The sequence below is a fragment of the Mya arenaria genome, chromosome 15 (assembly GCF_026914265.1).
Source record: "Mya arenaria isolate MELC-2E11 chromosome 15, ASM2691426v1".
Classification (NCBI taxonomy): domain Eukaryota; kingdom Metazoa; phylum Mollusca; class Bivalvia; order Myida; family Myidae; genus Mya; species Mya arenaria.
Window position 1 is genome coordinate 45,813,735 of NC_069136.1, and position 19,362 is coordinate 45,833,096.

Consider the following 19,362-nt stretch of genomic DNA (forward strand, 5'->3'; position numbering starts at 1 on the left):
GTGTTAAGTTGGTTTAACAACAAAACACATACAAAGACTGGTTAGGCATTTATTCAGAACAAATATATAAGATTGGATCACGCACTCATGCACGCATGCATGCACACACAAACATGTTCAAATGAAGTGGCATATAGTTCTTTAAAAGCTAAGTTCTAATATGTAAATAACACAATGTTTCATAACAAGCCAACACTTTCTTATCTAAAGGCAATGCCAGCATAGTTACTTATTTTTCGGTAAATATTTGAGTACTTAAATGCAACATCGTCCATTTTGATTTAATAAAAATTGGACCAATTATTCAAAACTTAAAAAAAATGTTCAAGTTAACAAAGTTGTTAACATCATCATTGTTAACTTTCAAATATTTACTGCTCTGGATGTTTAATGGTTACATTTGTAGTTAACTGTATTCCTAATAAGATTTAAATCAACTGTTTAGTTTTGTTCCAATATATGAGGGCATCATCAAAAATTTCACTTTTGAAAGTTAACAATGGTGACTTTATCACTCTAAATGAAAATTCTCAAAAATCATGTCCTGCTACAAACTATCTTTTTTGGAATTCTCCACCAATGTTCTTCAATTAACATTACAATACAACTTGTAAAAAAATACATATACATTTACAACAAACAAAAAATTAAAAACATGATTCCCAGTGGTAGGCAGATATTGTAAACAGGAGAAACAATTAACACATACTACCAACAATAACTTACAAATTAGACACCGTCTCACATACCCACGAAAAATACCTTCAAGTGTAATCAGAATTTGTCCCCCCACCCACTCCCGCTCAGAATGTATTATCCACCTGCATTAATGGCAGAGTCAGTGAAAATATATTAAAGTGACACTCTTATTCAAAATCATTGCATACACATGTATAATAAACATAAATTTTGAGTGATAAACCTTTAACTACTTACTAAATAATGCATTTATGGAGAATACTAATTTATTGATAACAAGATTGTAACCGTGTATTAAATAGCTTAAAACGCAAAATTATAAAATGATTGGTGAGTGCTAAAAGATTTACTGCAATCTACTATTGTCTCACAAGGAAGAAATACCGTGTATTTTTGCACCTTATTTTCAAATTAAATTTGGTGTCCTTTATAAAAAAACATTGTTTTCTACATTTATTCATCCATTTTTGGTATATTAAAACAATGATATTATTTGTGGTAAATCTGATTTGGGAGTAAGAGTGCATCTTTAAGATTTACAGTAAGGAAACAGTATGACATGTATGTCATGTATGAAGCCTAGCCACAATAATGCACATTTAGGAAACTTTGTTTCACATTTGGATATTCATTTTGTTCCTTAAACGCCACAAGTCGACTGATTCATACCAATGTAATATATTTTCTTCAACTGTAACTTCGCAAAACCTAACACTTCATCATAAATAGAAACACAAAAGTTACACATTAATTTTTTTAGCCAATACCTTTCTCTTATTACACTTAAGTGTTTCATGGAACACTAATTCAGATCGACTTCTGTCAGAAAGTATTACCATTTTAGCACTTTCTAGCAGGTGCCCTTTAACTTTCCGCTGAATATATTTAGCGCTGGGATCTGTCATTGTTGGCTGTTTGTGAAAACAACAAGTGGGATATGGACGCACAGAGTCGCCAAAAATCGTCAAAGACTCTGAAGCGGCTGTTTATATGGACTAGTTTGAAGCCTTGTGGTAGCAAGTGTCTCTTGTTTGGCTCAGATCCCTGTGCCTTCTTATTTAATTTTGAATAAATGTTAGGCTACTAGCTTGCCCTGGTTTATTCTTACAATTATACTTACTCTTCAAGTCTTAATAAATTTCTTAACATTTTAACCATTTTTCAGGATTGATATATACATGTATTACATGAACATTGAAATAAGCTGAAAATCGAAGATAAGCAATTGCTGTCATTTATGATAATTTCATCCTCCTAAAAAATACTTATGATTTAGTCTTCCACACTTGGAGCAAATGAAGGAATGTCTCATACACTGATATATCAATTACACACACATGGGCATACAAAAATAACTGGCAATAACAATAACAGAAGCATGATTGCACTTAAATGATATTTTTTGTGTAGCAAAAAACATAAAGTAATAGCTTGCAGACAATTCCATTTTAATTCAAGTACAATAAATTTACATCTATAAGAAGTCTATTCCTTTCAATAAAAAGAAAATAATTTGTTTTTATTGTCTTTTATTACACAGTTTTCTAGCGTTGAAGACATTAAAATTTAACCATTTTCACTTTGCGAAATTATCTTAATGCTAGATTAAATCAAGTACATGTATATACAATTATAATAATAATAATAACACTCAATTAACATTATAAATTTAAACATCGCTCCACAACGTTGTACAATGCCTGATTATACATCCTTTGTAATTCTTCATATACAGATTAAAAATCAACATTTAATTGTACAAAAACTGCACTGCTTGGATATATCTATATCTTTATAATACAATGAACATATATAATATAAACAATGAAAATGTCCGACGACCGTGCAGATGTTCAGCAACAGAGAATTAATGGGCAAGAAAAACAAAGTGGAACACCGACTATTTCTCCAGCACACAAGTGTTGCCATGGCAACTTTAAATGTGCACCTTCATTCTGTCAGTTTCCTCCATGTTTTCCACCCAGGAGAGTATTCAGGGGCTGTAACTCTGGCAAGTCATTGGGCACATAGTTTGAGGTAATGAATGACGATGAGGATGACTTGGGCTGCACCGGATGGGTTCACCTGCAATCAACAACAGTCTCATCATGTGTTATCAAACATCTTGGTATTAATTCCAAAAGCTAGGAATACCCTGAAACCCTTACCAATTAATGTATATTACTGTGTATGTATCGCACGATGTTTTGCAACGCTAAAATAGTAAATTTTTGACATGAACATTAGAATGTTTCAAAGGATAGTTCCTAATACTCAGAACAATAATCTTATCCTCTGGAACACATTATTCGATTCCAAAATCGGTGCAGGTACGATTTAAACAAGAGCTGTCACAGAGACAGCACGCTCAACTATTACGCCACTTTTCAGTGTAAAGATTGAAAAGCTTTGGCGAATCATGGATCACTGAAAAATTAGATTAGATTTCAATGCAATACATGATGTATTTGCCGAGATATTAACATGAATGTGGTTACATGCAAAATTTTAACCAGAATTTCTAAGTCCAATAATAAAGTGCCATTATTTTTTGCAAAATAAAGTTATCTAACTTGGTTATTCAAGTATGTTTGGTGGTTGAGTACCATTGTATATAGTCTCAATGCAATACATGAAGTAGTTGCTGAAATTTTAACCTATGTGTGCTAACATGCAAAACCTTAACCAGAATTTCTAAGTCGTATAATAAAGGGGCAAAAATGATATAATATGCAAGATAGAGTTATCTTTCCTGATTAATTAATAAGGTTGAATGGTTGGGAGCCTGTGTATAAAGTTTCAATGCAAAAAATGATGTATTTAAATTTCTATATCAAATAAAAAAGGGCCATGATTTGAATTTAATGCAAAATAGAGTTATCTTTCTTGGTTATTTAAGTATATTGAATGAATGGTTGAGTGCCAATGTATAAAGTCTCAATGCAAAACATCATGTAGTTGCTGAGCTATTAACCTGTGTGTGCTTGCATGCAAAACCTTAACCAGAATTTCTAAGTTGAATAATAAGGCCCATAATTTGCATTACATTCAAAAAAGTGTTATCCCACTTCATTAATTTAGTAGGTTAGATAGTTGGGAATACATATCTAAAGTTTCAATGCTATACATGATGTTTTTGCTGAGATATTAACTTAAATGTGGTTACATGCAAACCCTTAACCAGAATTTTAAGTCAAATACTACAGGGAAATTATTCTGCATTAAATGCAAACTAGAGTTATCTAACTTGGTTTATTAATTAAGTTGGATGATTGAGTACTATTGTGCAAAGTCTCAATTAATGCAATACATCAAGTAGTTGCTGAGATATTAACCTATGTGTGCTTACTGTACATGGAAAACTTTAACCAAACTTTTAAGTCGAATAATAAAGGGAAATTATTTTGCATTTAATGCAAATTAGAGTAATCTTACTTGGTTAATAAAGTAAGTTGGATGGCTGAGTACAATTGTGTGAAGTCCCAATGTAATACATCAAGTAGTTGCTGAGATATTAACCTATGTGTGCTTACAGGCAAAACTTTAACCAGATTTTCTAAGTCAAATAATAAAGGGTCATTATTTGCATGAAATACAAACTAGAGTTATCTAACTTGGTTAATGAGAAAGGTTGGATGGTTGAGTACCATTGTATAAAGTCTTAATGCAATACACCAAGTAGTTGCTGAGATATTAACCTATGTGTACTAACATGCAAAACCTTAACCAGAATTTCTAAGTCGAATAATAAAGGCCCATTATTTGCATTAAATTCAAATAAGTGTTATCTAACTTCATTAATTTAGTAGGTTAGATAGTCGGGAATACATATCTAAAGTTTCAATGCAATACATGATGTATTTACTGAGATATTGACCTAAAGGTGCTTGCATGCAAAACCTTAACCAAGGTGTGACGCCGACGCCGGCGCCAGGGTGAGTAGTATAGCTGTCCATATTCTTCGAATAGTCGAGCTAAAATTACACATTGCCAGCAAATCTACCAATCAAAATTTTCATTACAATTAAGTGTGTGTGTTAAAAAATGGCGTCATTAAAATTTTATTTCAGAGCAAAACTTGACTGGACAAAACAATATCTTTTTATTTCTTGTCAATGTGAAATTAGCAAAAAAGGCTTTGAAAAAGCAAGTGTTAAACAAAAATTGTCAGACCAGCAAATTTTCTTTTGGACCGTCAAAATATCTGAAGCTATGTGATTGACTGACACCTTATCTGAACTTTTGCGATGTCTGGTGTTAAATCTGTGCACCAAAATTTATAAAAATCTGTGGACTCGTCACAAGTTATCATCCTGACCCCATTTTTATGTTGAAAAGGGGCCATACCTCCGAAAAATTATATCATACATTTATTGTTATAATGTTGCGGTGTCAACATACTATGGACCAAGATACATGTGATTTATTCATGCTCCTATTTTAAACCAATGCCATATTAAGGCCTACACTTTTTGCACATGGATTCCTACTTCAAGGCAACGACACTTGCCAACACCTGTACAGAAGAACAGCTTTCACTTACCATTGTTAAGTAGTTTGGGACTGACCAAATCGCATGTGGTTTTCAATAATCTGAAACATTTCCGCTGCTGAAGGTATACGACCAGTTTCTAATTTTGACCAAACTGGTACATCTGAAATATTAAGCATAATAAATTATAATATCCACAATCAACAGCAAATATTGATCAGATTTAAGTCTACACAAAGTTCCTAATTTGAAAACAAGTTTTATCATTAAGTGCAAGAAACATTGATATTCTATCTACATATAAATTCAAAAGTACCATAGATGGTATATTCAAGCTTTAAATAATAAGATATTTTAATGACATAAAAGAAAAGATAATGTGTCTTTCGTTTTTTGTTTGACATTGTTGGTCGCTTAAAATTAGATAGAACCTTGTGCCTTAAAATAGACTCGAACTTAAAAACTTGACTAGTGGGCTTGTCCCTGTAGTTTTCATTGCATACTTATTGAATTAATTTAACTTGCTCAGAACTACCGCCCTGTACATTCTATAAAATGTCCTCTAACAATATCTGTCTACTACCTTAAAAATTTACAAACAGTTTTAAGCAGAGTAAAAGCTGCACTCTCACAGATTAACTGTTTTGATAACTTTTTTTTCTCTAGGAATGAGCCAATATCTGCGTAAATATCTGAAAACCAGTGATATTTGGTTGTTGACAACAGATCGTATCGCAGTTTTTCATATTTCTGTTTAAGAAGTATAGTTTTATAGCAAAAAGCATTACTAATGCCTTAAGAAAACTGATAAAACTTCAATTTTTTAACAGAAATATGAAAACCTGCGATCTGATTTTTTTGTCAGTGGTTGTCAAAATGTTCAAATTGTAACAGTGCAATTTTAAAACAAAATGTTCACAAACAATAAAATATTTTTTACTTGCTGATAATGTAAGCCTTACATAGATGTTAACTAGTGATTTCATGTCTTACCATTAAATGATATTTCAAAGGCGCCTGTGGAAATAAGCTGTCCTTCTATGGCATTACTTATGAAGAAAATCATCAAACATGCATAAACCTGGAAGAGATATTAAATACTTAAACAGCTGTATACCTTTAAAGTTAAAATCTACAAATTTTAATACTCAAAGTTAAAATCTACAAGCTATGATAATACTTAACTTAAGAATAATATTCAAGAACATAACTACAAACTATCTTGATCTTTATGAACCTGTAAACAAAGTTAAAATGTGCAAATGTGTAAGATTGATTTGTATTGTGTAATTAACAATGACATTATGTAATATACATTTTAAAGGCATCTTATAGTCAACTTCAAGATAGGGATTGACAATAATAGATTATCAAAAATAATCCATAGAGGCCATTTTGATCGATCATCAATTTCATAATTGAAAATGATTCATGTTAAAATGGAAACAAATTGCCAACACCTGTACTTAAGTTATTTAAAGGGACTCCCTTATGAATGCTCACAAGGTTTTTTAAGATTTGACCTTGTGACCTCCCATAGTACTTAACCCATGTGACCCTTTTAAATTAATCCAAGATTTTATCAAGGCAATATTTTATGAAAAATTGAGCAGATATATTTTCTCTGTATGTTCTCAAGATTTGTCTCTCATATTTGATCTAATGGCAGAAATTTCGACCTCATGTGACCCACTTTATAAATCTAACAAGATTACATCACGGAAAATTCTGAACACAGTTTTAACAAAGTCTGACCAATCAATACAAATGTTTGGTTTCAGACATGATTTTTTAAATATTTTACCTGGTTTATGACTTCATGTAACGAAACCCAGTTAATATTGCCTCTAGTTTGATCCAAGGATTTTTTTACTAATGTTTGACCTAGTTTATGCCCCAATGTGATCCACAAATACAAGCGGTCAGAATTTGATCAAGAAAAAAATTCTGACTAAGTTAAAACATAATCTAACCAATCCCTATCAAAATATGATTACAGACAGAAGCGAAGAAGTGCGACGGACAGCCTGCCAAAATTCAAGCTCTTGAAAATACATGAATGCAACACGTACATGAAATTATGATTAACATTTTTACTATCTTCATTTACCACCTGGTCTGAGTTTGTTTATCAAATGTTCAAAGCTGTTTTTTAAAACTCATGATTCCCAAATGTAAAGCATGATTTCTATTTTTTAATATCTTTAATGTAGGTCAACACCAGGCCATGTATGTGTCAGTCATCCTATCCGATGATAAGCAGAGTCACATGAATAGGACTTATAACACATTTGTATTATATTTATAAGTATGAATGCAATGATACAAGCTTCTTGCACATAACTTACGTCATACATGTATATACTTCAGGAGTTGGCCAAACAAATAGACGACTATACGGGAACATACGAGCCGGAAGACCATATGGAGTGGAGGCTCAGAGAGGCTTCGATTAGAAGCTACACCAACAACCTGTGACATCATTACGCTGCGTACTTCATTTTGACTTTTCAGTGGTATTAACAATGAATAGATTTTCTTAGGAAATTACTCGTCGGAACAAGGCATTGCTAAGGCAAATGTTTGTTTTGATCTACTCATCATCTTGATCATTAAATTATTGAACACTACAAAATAATCTACCGGGTAACAAGTTTTTTAACAGGTATTCAGGATTTGTGTACAGATCAAATTTGAGTGCTCAACCAGTATAAGTGTTGCCCACACTTACTTTGTTTTGTACAGCCCAACTGAAAATGGATGGAGTCTCCATGCCGAGATGAGGGAAAGGATCCTGGCCCAGGACCACCATAGCAATCAGGGCCAGTTTTAAAACACTGAGTCCTGAAAAATATTTTGATTTGATAAAGTTTACAAAGCTAACAACACACGCTTTCAACAACAATGTAAGGTAACAAAGGTCAATTTCAGTATCTGACAATCAAACAATAAACAACATATTGAAATTGATACATGATCTGCAATAAGTTGAAATCAAAATACAAGATACCAAATAAATTAAAATATAAAACATCTTTAGAAATTAATAACATTACATGCCAGGATAAATGCTACAAATGAAAATGAGGGCAGGCAATTATATAAACAAACACTGGTGTTAGTATTCCTTTCTAGATTATTAGATAAGTTGATTTGTTCTTAATCTTGCATTTTAGGGCTCATCCTAGGCTGAAATTTTAGGAAGAACCGAACTTCTCGCTGTCTTTGTTTGTGTTATGCATGAATTGTGTTTCTGTTGCTAGCCAGTTTGTACTCAGTTGCTTCATCATTGCTAGTTTGCTTGTATTTGCTTCGTTTTAGGTGTTGTTGTAAACACACCAACTTTATTAATATGCTTTGTTCAGTTGCCTGTATTATTTCTTGTAATGAATATGTTAACTGCTATTTAGTGCTGTATGAACTGTTGTTGAAGTTGCCAGCTAGTTTGCTTGTATTTGCTTCGTCTTAGGTGTTGTTGTAAACACACCAACACTATTAATATGCTTTGTTCAGTTGCTTGTATTTATTCGAGTTTGCTTGTCATAATGTTACTCATTCTGTACCACCATGCTGCTATGTTGACTATCATTAGTATTATGTTAGCTCTTTCTTAGTGATTCCTTCTGTGCCTGAATGTTTTACTTGCTACTCTTATTATTTGTTGTAACTAAAATAAACCTACAGTCAAAACTGGTTGAACGGTCACCTGCTTTAAATGGCCACCTGCCTTATCGGGCCACTCCAAATTCCCCCCGTACGTTTTTACTATATAAAGTACGTGCATTAAGTGGCCAACTGTCTAACGCGGCCACGGCCACTAACATTTGACCCCGTGAAGCCATAAAAACACTAATTAGCGGCCACTAATCCCTTGTCACTGACACTTCCGCAAGTAATTTTGCCAATACACAGCTTTATTTGATACTTAAATTGACGGAAAAGAACGACAGCCTCGGATATTTCCGTCGTCCAATGAAAATGCATATAACATCACACGATTACCATGCGTGTTTACTTATCGAGAAATCATGTTTATAACACGTCGGCGAATGTTTCGATCAGAATTGACACACTAAGTAAAGATATTTTAAAAATTGGTGTTAATAATTACGAAGTTAATTGTCAAATACCGACAAAGAACGCCTGTTAAAATAATTATAAATTTACAGTTTGCACTGTTATTTGATGGTGGGAAACGAGTTACGATGTGTATTCACTTCCGTTTTAATTTTCAAAGTGCACGGCTTTATACTTCTACGAACGCATATTTACATTGCATTGTTCGTGATATTCTTTTGAATTTTGATTATGGCTGACAATAAAACAAATCGGAAGTGTTTGACGCTAAAATAACCTGTCGCGTGAATTAAATTATTAGAAAATGGTCGTACTGCAAGAAGAACTGTGGACGGACTCAAATCAATTTCTTGCTTATGCTAACAATTCAAATCCAAACACTACAAGTCAGAGATAAATTGAGGAACTCATTAAACTTGTGTATTCATGGGTTTTGACTCACAGAGTGTCATGCTTGGCATGATTATGTCGGATCAATGTAAATGCACTTTATATTAGAGACAGAAGTGACGCAAACGAAAATGACGGAATACTTTAAACAATGAACATGTACATGTAGTTGTGTGGACTCATTTTAGGTGTTGTTGTTTTTTTGTTTATGCTATGTATTAATTTTTATCTATTGCATTCTATTTGTAAATTTGCAATAATGTTGTGTTTTTCTACCTTTATATTTAGTATTCAATATTCTTTGATGGTACTGAATGTGGGGTGAGGTGGTGGTTAAGATACATAATCGGCCTCTGTTATAACAAAGCCAATGTGTCAGGAAAGTCCAACCTGGACTAAGTGGCCACCTGTAGTAAGCAGCCATTTTTACCTTTTCCCAAAGGTGGCCACTTAATACAGGTTTGACTGTATTTTCTTTTAATCAGATCATAATTTTATAAATATATTTATTAAATAATATTTTAACTACCTGATTATGTATGTAAATGTTATACTATCTAGTTTAACTACCAATCTCTTTCAGAATTGCAATGTGATAAGATATTGTGATATATATATATATAGATAATAATAATGCACTAATAATATAACTATGTGCTAATATTATAACTATGTATGATGAAAAACTGCTCAATATGTAAATCGGTGCTAAAAGCTCTTTAGAGCGTATGTTGTCCTGTTACACAATCCAACTTTGTAATTTTTTTTTACTAGACTTGACTTTTAAAAGTCTTTGTTAAACATTAGTGGCAGAGGTCTCATTGAATTTGACTGCAGTTAATTGACACAGTAACTTGTCAGAACCAGATAGATAATCACTTGTGGCTTTGAGCATTAACTAATTTTGACATGTGTTTTTATATACTTGAATTGATTAAACAAACAATCAGCATATGGCTTTCGGCTCAGAATTGCATATCACTTTAACATCATCGAAAATTTTGGCGAATCAGACTTCATTTTGAAAAAGCGAAATCGCCCCAGTCTAGGCAACCTAGTTGGTTGCTTGAGTTGACTGGTGGGATGAGTCCTGCATTTGTGAAACATTCACAGTTTAAAATATGAAATAATGATAATCAGTATCTTCGTTACCTTGAGCAAGAAGTGACCTCATAGCGGGAGGAGGATAGTTATCTCCCTCAACCGCCACATGCGGAAACTTCTCGTGCAACACGCTTGTGTACTGCTCAAAGACCCGCTTATACCCTCAGGAGTAGCTGGAAATAAAATATGATGTCAATTCTAACTGGAGTCACTTGCCAGTATTATCTATTGAAAGAAATGTTTTTTGAAAGTAAATCAACATTTTATCACTATGTTTGGGTAAATAACTAACATTTATAAAACATGCGTAATTTGTAAACTAACCAGAACAAGAACTTGATCGTTGGTGTGGCAAATTGTGAAAATTTAGGTGCTTTGATATCTTTCCCAACATGAGAGCTTTGTTCTGTCATTGATAGATCTCTCCATGTCAAGAAAACAAACAAAAATAAGCCTGCCACCAGGGGCAGTCTTCCGATGTCGGCCATTTTAATTTGTTTGGACAAAATGTGGACGAAATTACTATAATAAAATACACCAGTTTTTATAATGCTAATGATTAAAACATAAAAGTCCTCAAAAAGTTAGTAAAATAAATTTATCGATATTTTTTTTTCTATGCTCAAACATACGATAACCACTTAAAAATTAATAAATATTTTCGTGCAAGAATTCTAAATAGTGCAGCAGACAACAATATTCGTGTGTGTTATATCTGCCGGGACCCTGTTCTGGAGTTCCTTCCCCTTATACTTATAGCTATCGGAATATTAGTACGCAAGTAGCCTATGGAGGCATATAACTGCCGTAAGATAACCTATAAACGATCGCAAATTGTTCCGTGTTCATTATCTAGCTAACTGGTTAATATTCGCGTTACTTTTTTTTGTAAGATAAAATATGATAAGACTAAAAACAGGTTTGAAAGTGCCCAGAACTGCCACCTATTACCTCTTTTAGCTGAACAACATTAACAGGTTATCTAGTAATGGTTGGCGAATTTCACTTAATAAGTAAGATACTAACTGGTTAACGCAATAAGTTTCGTGTTACCACTTAGTTATAAATGCATTCCAGATTCAGGCGCTAACCGAGGTAAACTAGTTATGGTTTGCCAATTCCACTTAATAAGTAATTAACATACTAACTGGGTAACGTAATAAGATTTATGTTACCACTTACCTATAAATGCACTTTGGCTCAAAGGAGTAACTGGTTATCTAATTATGGTTTGCGAATTCCTCTTAAAAAGTAACATACTAAGTTAACGAAACAATTAACACTGCTGACAAAAGATCAGATCGCAGGTGTTCATATTTCCGTTCGAAAATTAATGTTTTATGGCTAAAAGCGTTATTAATGGTTTAAGAAAAATGCATAAAACATCGATTTTTTTAAACTTAAATATGAAAATCTGCGATCTGATTTTTGTCAGCAGTCTTATATCACTGGTTTCCATGCATTTTCGCATAATTTGGCTCGTTCCAAGACAAAAAAGTTTTCAAAACGTTCAATCTGTGAGAGTGCAGCTTTAACGGACCCAGTATGACATACATGTTTTCAATAACATGGGCTAAACGGACTAGGTTGACATAATTTACCGAATAATTGTGTTAACTCATTTTTTTTAAATGTTAACCAAGATAACATATTTCCATTAAATGTGTAACCCCAAGGAACCCCGGTTTAAATATGTAACCCCAAGGACCCTCGGTTTAAATATGTAACCCCAATGACCCTCGGTTTAAATGTGTAACCCCAAGGACCCTCGGTTTAAATGTGTAACCACAAGGACCCTCGTTTCAAATGTGTAACTCCTAGGACCCTCGATTTAAATGTGTAACCCCAAGGACCCTCGGTTTAAATGTGTAACCCCAAGGAACCCCGGTTTAAATGTGTAACCCCAAGGGCCATCGGTTTAAATGTGTAACCCCAAGGACCCTCGGTTTAAATGTGTAATCCCAAGGAACCCCGGTTTAAATGTGTAACCCCAATGACCCTCGGTTTAAATGTGTAACCCTAAGGACCTTCGGTTTAAATGTGTTACCCCAAATAACCCCGGTTTAAATGTGTAACCCCAAGGACCCTCGGTTTAAATGTGTAACCCCAAGGACCCCGGTTAAAATGTGTAATCAAGGACCCTCGGTTAAATATGTAACCCCAAGGAACCCCGGTTTAAATATGTAACCCCAAGGACCCTCGGTTTAAATGTGTAACCCCAAGGGCCCTCGGTTTAAATGTGTAACCCCAAGAACCATCGGTTTAAATGTGTAACCCCAAGGAACCCCGGTTTAAACAGTCAATGCCGCCCTTTTGGAGCTGTACAAGTCTCCAGGATGTGACAACACTCGGTCAACAATGACAGGAATGAAATGTTCATGAAAACGCGATGAAGAACTATGCGGTGTAAGTATTGATACGTATTTGGGGCAGTTAAGTTTGTATACAGACGTTCAATTATTCCGATGTACAAATTAGTTCCCTTCAGAGAAAAGCATGCTCGACTCTGTTGACTAGTCTTATATACATTATATTCCCCATCCACACGGAGAACTGGTTATGCCAATTTGCATATTACGAAGTACATCAACGTACTATGAACGCCATTCCGCCTACAGCGGAACGTTACCCTTACAAATGAACATTGAAAACTAGGAAAATGGTCTGCCTAAGCAAATCCTCCTGCATGTGATCTGCCTAAGCAAATTCTCCTGCACGTGGCCTGCCTAAGCGAATCATTCTGCATGTGGCCTGCCTAAGCAAATCCTCCTGCATGTGGCCTGCCTAAGCAAATCCTCCTGCATGTGGCCTGCCTAAGCAAATCCTCCCTCCTGCGTATGGCCTACCTAAGCGATTCCTCCTGCGTGTGGCCTGCCTAAGCGAATCCACCTATATGTGGCCTACCTAAGCGAATCCTCCTGTATGTGGCCTACCTAAGCGAATCCTCCTGCATATGGCCTACATAAGCGAATCCTCCTGCATATGACCTACCTAAGCGAATTCCCTGCATGTGGCATACCTAAGCTAATACATGTGTCATGCATAAGCGAATCCACCTGCATGTGACCGGCCTAAGAGAACCCTGTATGTGACCTGCCTAACCTTCTCTAAACGAGTCAACCTGCATGTGGCCGACCTGAGCGTATCCAACTGCCTTTCACCTGTCTTAGAGAATCATGCCATTTTTTCCCTCTCATTTTCCTCCATGATACAACGTTTCATCTTTTAATTCTAAAACACGTTTCCCATTGTTCCATCATGATCAAACTTTCCTTTTTTAAACAAAATACTTGTTTCCTTTCCTTGTCAAATTTATTATATTCAACACGTAAGTTATAGCTCATCTTGGATTAAAGGTTATAAACTTATAATTAAGGTTGGGATTTCACAATAGATATATTACTTTATAATGGGATAAAATAACTGTAACGTTGAATCGTTTTCATCTTTATATACATATATATATACACATGTACTTTTATACAATTATTTCCTGTTCACAAAAATTACGATCACAGAAAAGTAATATCTTTCACACCATATGCCACACATCCCATTTATATACAACATTGACACAATGAATACTTCACAATATTTATATGATTTATTTAAGAAATAATAGAAAACGCAACAAACATTCAACGTTAAATGCCATCCATGCTAGATTTAACATTGGAAGTAAAGATGAACATATTATATCAAGATCTTTATTTGCATACCAGAATCTGATTGATAGTTCAACACAACTTGACAACAATAATGTTGTCCCCTTCATTTCCAACAATAAGGCTGGATGTTCGTTCACTGAACCACACCGAACAAGGTTTACACACGCCATCTGCTCTACTGGCCACTCTGGTCAGCTTGTGTATCCCCTCCTGGTCTACCTGTACCACAGTGTTAGACCCAGACCCACACACAAACACATGGCCACTGGGGCTGACACATAGTCCAGTTGGATCTTGTAGGTCATGATCTTCTACTGTAGATACAACTTGACCAGATGTGTCAAGTGTTATTAATTTAGAAGCAATATAATTTGTTATATATATTTGCTCCCCAACAGAAGAGACAGCACAACTGTGCACTGTCATACCAAGCAAGTTCTCATATATCTTCTTAAGGAGTCCTCCAACCATAGTGTACAGGTACAGGCCATTCATGGAGCCCACATATAGCTGGCCATTGTGATGGGCAATAGAATAACAGTAATGGTCGGTGGAGAACTTTCTCTTTGCTTGTAGCTTCCCTTTGGTTACTGCCAGAAAGTGGACAGCATTTGATCTAATAGAGTAGCCACCTACAGCTACTGCTACTTCATTACCTGTGGTGTGACATGATTGTCGAGGATAAGAAGGCAGATCAAAGTGAGCAATTACGTCAAACTGCCTGTTCACAAGCTTCACTCTCTTGTTGTTATAATCAGCAATAACCACCTCTCCACTGGTCAACTCAGAAATACCTGCAATACGGCAGTTTTCCTTGTCATTTTTTATTCTAGCCGTAGAATGACTTGAAAGCTGAGCTTCATACACACGAGTGGAAAGAAGAACACTTTCAACATTGCCAAGGCTTTTCAGGTTTCCCAGAACTGGTAAAATACTTTAACCAGATTCTTCAGAACTTCATTTCTTCTTTTCCTCGAATTCCTTGCACAAGGCTTTTAGCTTCACTCAATTTAGACTGGCATTTTCTGAATCCAATGTAAGAATTGGTCTCACTGTTTTTTTGCCAGTCATCTGCTGGAGCTTCTCGATCATGGTATTGAGTTCGTCATACATATAGGCATTGGTTTTTAAATCATCTTTAATAGACTTCTCTAAAGCTTTCATCATGCTATCCAACTGTTCAACTGCCCTCTTCTCCAGCGTGTCTAAGATCTGGTTTATTTCTTTACGGAAAGCCTTGATTTCAGCAAGGATGCTCTTGTAGGAGTCCTTCAGGCAAACTTGGTATTTCATCCTGTCAATCTTGATCTCATCCAGCCTGCCAATCATCTTGTCCATTGCTGCTGGCAGGTGTTTGAACTCTGCTGTTTTCATGAAGCCTCTAGCTAGGTCAGGCAGGTTACTGATACTGTCACAAAGCCTGGAATGCAATTATTATTATTATTATTATTATTATTATTATTATTATTATTATTATAATCTAGATCTTGTTTATTTTTCCTTTACTTTTTTCTATTTATCATAGTCGCAAGGATAATGTAATCTATTTTGTTAACTTCAGAATTGTCTGAAACACCAAAAACACAAACTGTTGAAAACCAGCAATAAGGTGTCCATCTACATGTTTCATTTTAAGATTATAATGATACTGGCAATCACCCGTGGTTAAGCTCTTACCTGTGGTTAAGGGCCACACAGACACTACAGCACATCTCCAGGTGGTCATCACAGTGGACTTCCAACTCTTTGCCATGCTGGGCGCATCTGTCGGTTTATTCCTGAAACACCCACTTTCTAATTTTCATATTCCTGAAACCCCCACTTTTTAATTTTCAAATTCCTGTAACACCCACTTTTAATTTATGTAACCCATGGTTACGGCCTATAGTCTGTTTAATTAAGATTTATTAGGTTTCTTTGATCTTTTTTTAAAAATATATTAGTTATAGTTTAAAACTGATAATTGATACATTGAAAAAGACAAGATTAACAGTTTGCAAGCAGTTTTCTTAATTAAAACTGATAATTGATACACGATGATGATGTTATTAAAGAAATAAGATTAACAGTTTGCAATCAATAGTGTTAATTTATTGGTATTTAAGTTTACTGTTTATCTTTTTGAATACTTTGATGTTTCATATAAATTCAACTGAGCAATATCTAAACAAAGAAATATTTATTTGAGTATATTAAAGGCGATAATTAATGTATTAAAAACAAGATACAAGACCATTAAGTTTGAAGAAAAAAAGATGATATAAATGTATAAAAAAACTTGTCTTGTTTTATTAAATCATCCTAAGAAACAGACTATAGCTATAATTTGACCTAAGGCCATAGGAAGGTGTTAATTGGAAAAAGCAAAATTCCTGAAACACCCACTTTTCTTTTATCAAAATTTGAAAAGTGGGGGTTTCAGGAAGACACCCATCTGTCCATGGAGAAACCAGCCCACTTCTGAATGTCTCCACGTCCATACATAAGGTGCTTCTTGAAATAATCCCCATGCATCTTCACACACTTGTCACACAGATAGTGTTCACATTGCGGACAGAAGTGCTGGGCTTCAGTGTTAAGGTCATTTTCCTCACACTTGGAACAACTGTAATCGTGAATAATGATCAAATCTGATCCTTTGTCAAAAGAGGAACCTCCAGCGGCCATATTTTCTTCTTTTATTGCATGTACTGTTTATTTAAAGTTGAATCTGTGTTACATCAATCACTCCTATTGTAACTATTCCATGGTGAGGACAATTTCAATTATAATCCATCACTTTTAAAAAATAGCTTTAAGTATTAAAATTCACATACTTGTGGACCGCCATTGCTGCGACATGTTTAAAGCTGCACTCTCAAATATGGACAGTTTTAATTTTATTTATCAATTTTTGTGTCAGAATCAGCTGATTTGGGCACGAATGCCTTCAATCGAATCATATAAGATAACTCAAATAGAACTGACCCCAACTGCTTGGAAAGCTGCCAATTTTATTTCTCTTAAAGCGTTAGTAATGTTTTTAGCCACAACACATCAATTTTCGAACGTAAATATGAAAACCTTTTGTCAATAGTCTTATATCACTGTTTTCCAGACATTTAAGCAAAAGTTGGCTCGTCCAAAGACTAAAAACTTGTCAAACGGTCAATCTGTGAGTTTGCATATTGAACCTGCGTAACTGATACGTGGCAAGTTTCCCTTTGTATTTCACGACACCAGGAAGTAGAATTTTATGACATTTCTTATAACAAAAGTTTTGACCTCTTGAAGATGAGAAGCATCCACACAACAGAGATATTTGTTTAATTGTCCAAATATTTAACCCATTCAACTAAAACGTTATATGATACTTAAAATACTGTGACCGGTATTAGTAAAATGCTGCTTTTGTTGTTTTCATCCAAAAATATCAAAACAATCCATTTGATTATGCCCCATGATAAAATGTACGTGTAAAGTGGTGAAACTTCAATTATCACAAACGTGAAAAAATGGACACATGTTATATTTTGCAAACATTGTGTTTCCAACAACTTTCATTTATCAGGATAGTTGTACCAACATAGCGATTAGTTGCATCTGTGGGGCATAAGGTATTTTGAGGATACTTTGCAAACAAGCTAAACTGTTGAGCTTGAATTGGTCATTTGTTCACAATCTCCATTACACGGAGTTTCAACCATTTACACATACTACCGCTTTAGGTGATTTTGGACTTAATCAAATTGCATGTTTTGTCAATGTTTATGCATTTTTAGTTCTGATTTATGTGTCAGGGTATACACAATATGACTTTAAGTTTTTTCCAAGAGTATCACTAAGGCCCCAAATCGCTCAACAGTGTCCTCAAACCACTGTGCACTGGCCTACTTTCAACAATTGAACCCTAACTTAAAAGGCTCATATTTGGAGTGCCTTTCCCCGCCCTGCCATGTCTAACTTTGTTTTGCCCTTCTCCCGCCCAATTCTACTTTTTTTGTACCAACCCACATGTATCTTAGCTTGCACACTGGTCCAGTTCTATTTGATCCACCCACCTCTTTTCTTGTCCGTAATTTACGGCTTTTTTCTCTCTGCACGTCGCCATGGCAGTCTGGGTTTTAGTAATAACTAAAAAAAAAACCTGCCTTCCATGACTCACCCCGCACACTTCCAAGACAAGTGTATGCACATTTTGCTTCCCTCCACACCTATACATTTAACATTCACACTATACTTTAATCATCTGCGATCCTTACCTCGTGCCTCGTCTTGCACTCTTTGCCTCGGAAATATCAACCCTGTCGATACCCTTTCCTGTCTCACGGTTAGTTTGTCGACATCCATTTACTTTAATATCAACGTCTCTTTATATTGCTATGTTCTGAACAAACCTTACAAATTCAGTCGGATTTTACCAGTTTTCACTGTCCAACCATATTAATTTACGGCCAAGACTGTCATTCTCTTGCCCATCCCAAAATAACCTACGTATGCTTTGTGTTTTTCTGTTTACCACCATATCTATCCCACTAAATTCAATGACTCACATCTTACAATTCTTCTGAGCTTCCATTTTATGCTGCACTCAGCCTATATCACTGTCCACACCACCCCAACACTCCCATGTCCCACGTGTGGCAAGTCGATCAGTCCTACGATTGTCTGACTTGTCGTACCATTTCCAACATTGTCTCCCCCAAACTGTCTATAAATGTCCTACGCATACCCTGCCTTACAATACCGCTGCACTGGTAATTTTCTGCCCCATCCCTCTATCGCCAAACCTGCTCTACGCTCACCATACATGTAACTCGGAAACATCATATGTATCTTTACCTTGCCCCTTTGCACACACAATTTGTTACGCTACCATAACCACGCCATAATCCGCAACGACTGTCCATATCACCCCATTTTCTTAGCTTTAATATTGCTCTTTCTAAACTG

General features: G+C 34.9%; 2 protein-coding genes across 3 annotated transcripts; both read right to left on the minus strand.

The window, feature by feature from the left end:
- Nucleotides 1–35: 35 nt before the first annotated feature.
- On the minus strand, nucleotides 36–11,255 carry LOC128220156 (selenoprotein T2-like). Its single transcript, XM_052928435.1, has 6 exons — nucleotides 11,087–11,255; nucleotides 10,811–10,935; nucleotides 7,923–8,035; nucleotides 6,185–6,272; nucleotides 5,243–5,354; nucleotides 36–2,784 (listed from the first exon to the last, which is right to left on the minus strand). The coding sequence occupies exons 1-5, from the start codon at nucleotides 11,248–11,250 to the stop codon at nucleotides 5,248–5,250; spliced, it is 597 nt and encodes a 198-aa protein (XP_052784395.1). The 5' UTR covers nucleotides 11,251–11,255; the 3' UTR covers nucleotides 36–2,784; nucleotides 5,243–5,247.
- Nucleotides 11,256–15,356: 4,101 nt separating this feature from the next.
- LOC128218723 (uncharacterized) lies at nucleotides 15,357–17,602 on the minus strand. 2 transcript variants are annotated; one of them, XM_052926409.1, is made up of 3 exons: nucleotides 17,398–17,602; nucleotides 16,108–16,208; nucleotides 15,357–15,850 (listed from the first exon to the last, which is right to left on the minus strand). In XM_052926409.1, the coding sequence occupies exons 2-3, from the start codon at nucleotides 16,140–16,142 to the stop codon at nucleotides 15,436–15,438; spliced, it is 450 nt and encodes a 149-aa protein (XP_052782369.1). In that variant the 5' UTR covers nucleotides 16,143–16,208; nucleotides 17,398–17,602; the 3' UTR covers nucleotides 15,357–15,435. The 2 variants fall into 2 exon arrangements, with proteins under 2 accessions (XP_052782369.1, XP_052782370.1); XM_052926410.1 differs by lacking the exon at nucleotides 17,398–17,602 and adding an exon at nucleotides 17,247–17,377.
- Between the last annotated feature and the right edge of the window lie 1,760 nt (nucleotides 17,603–19,362).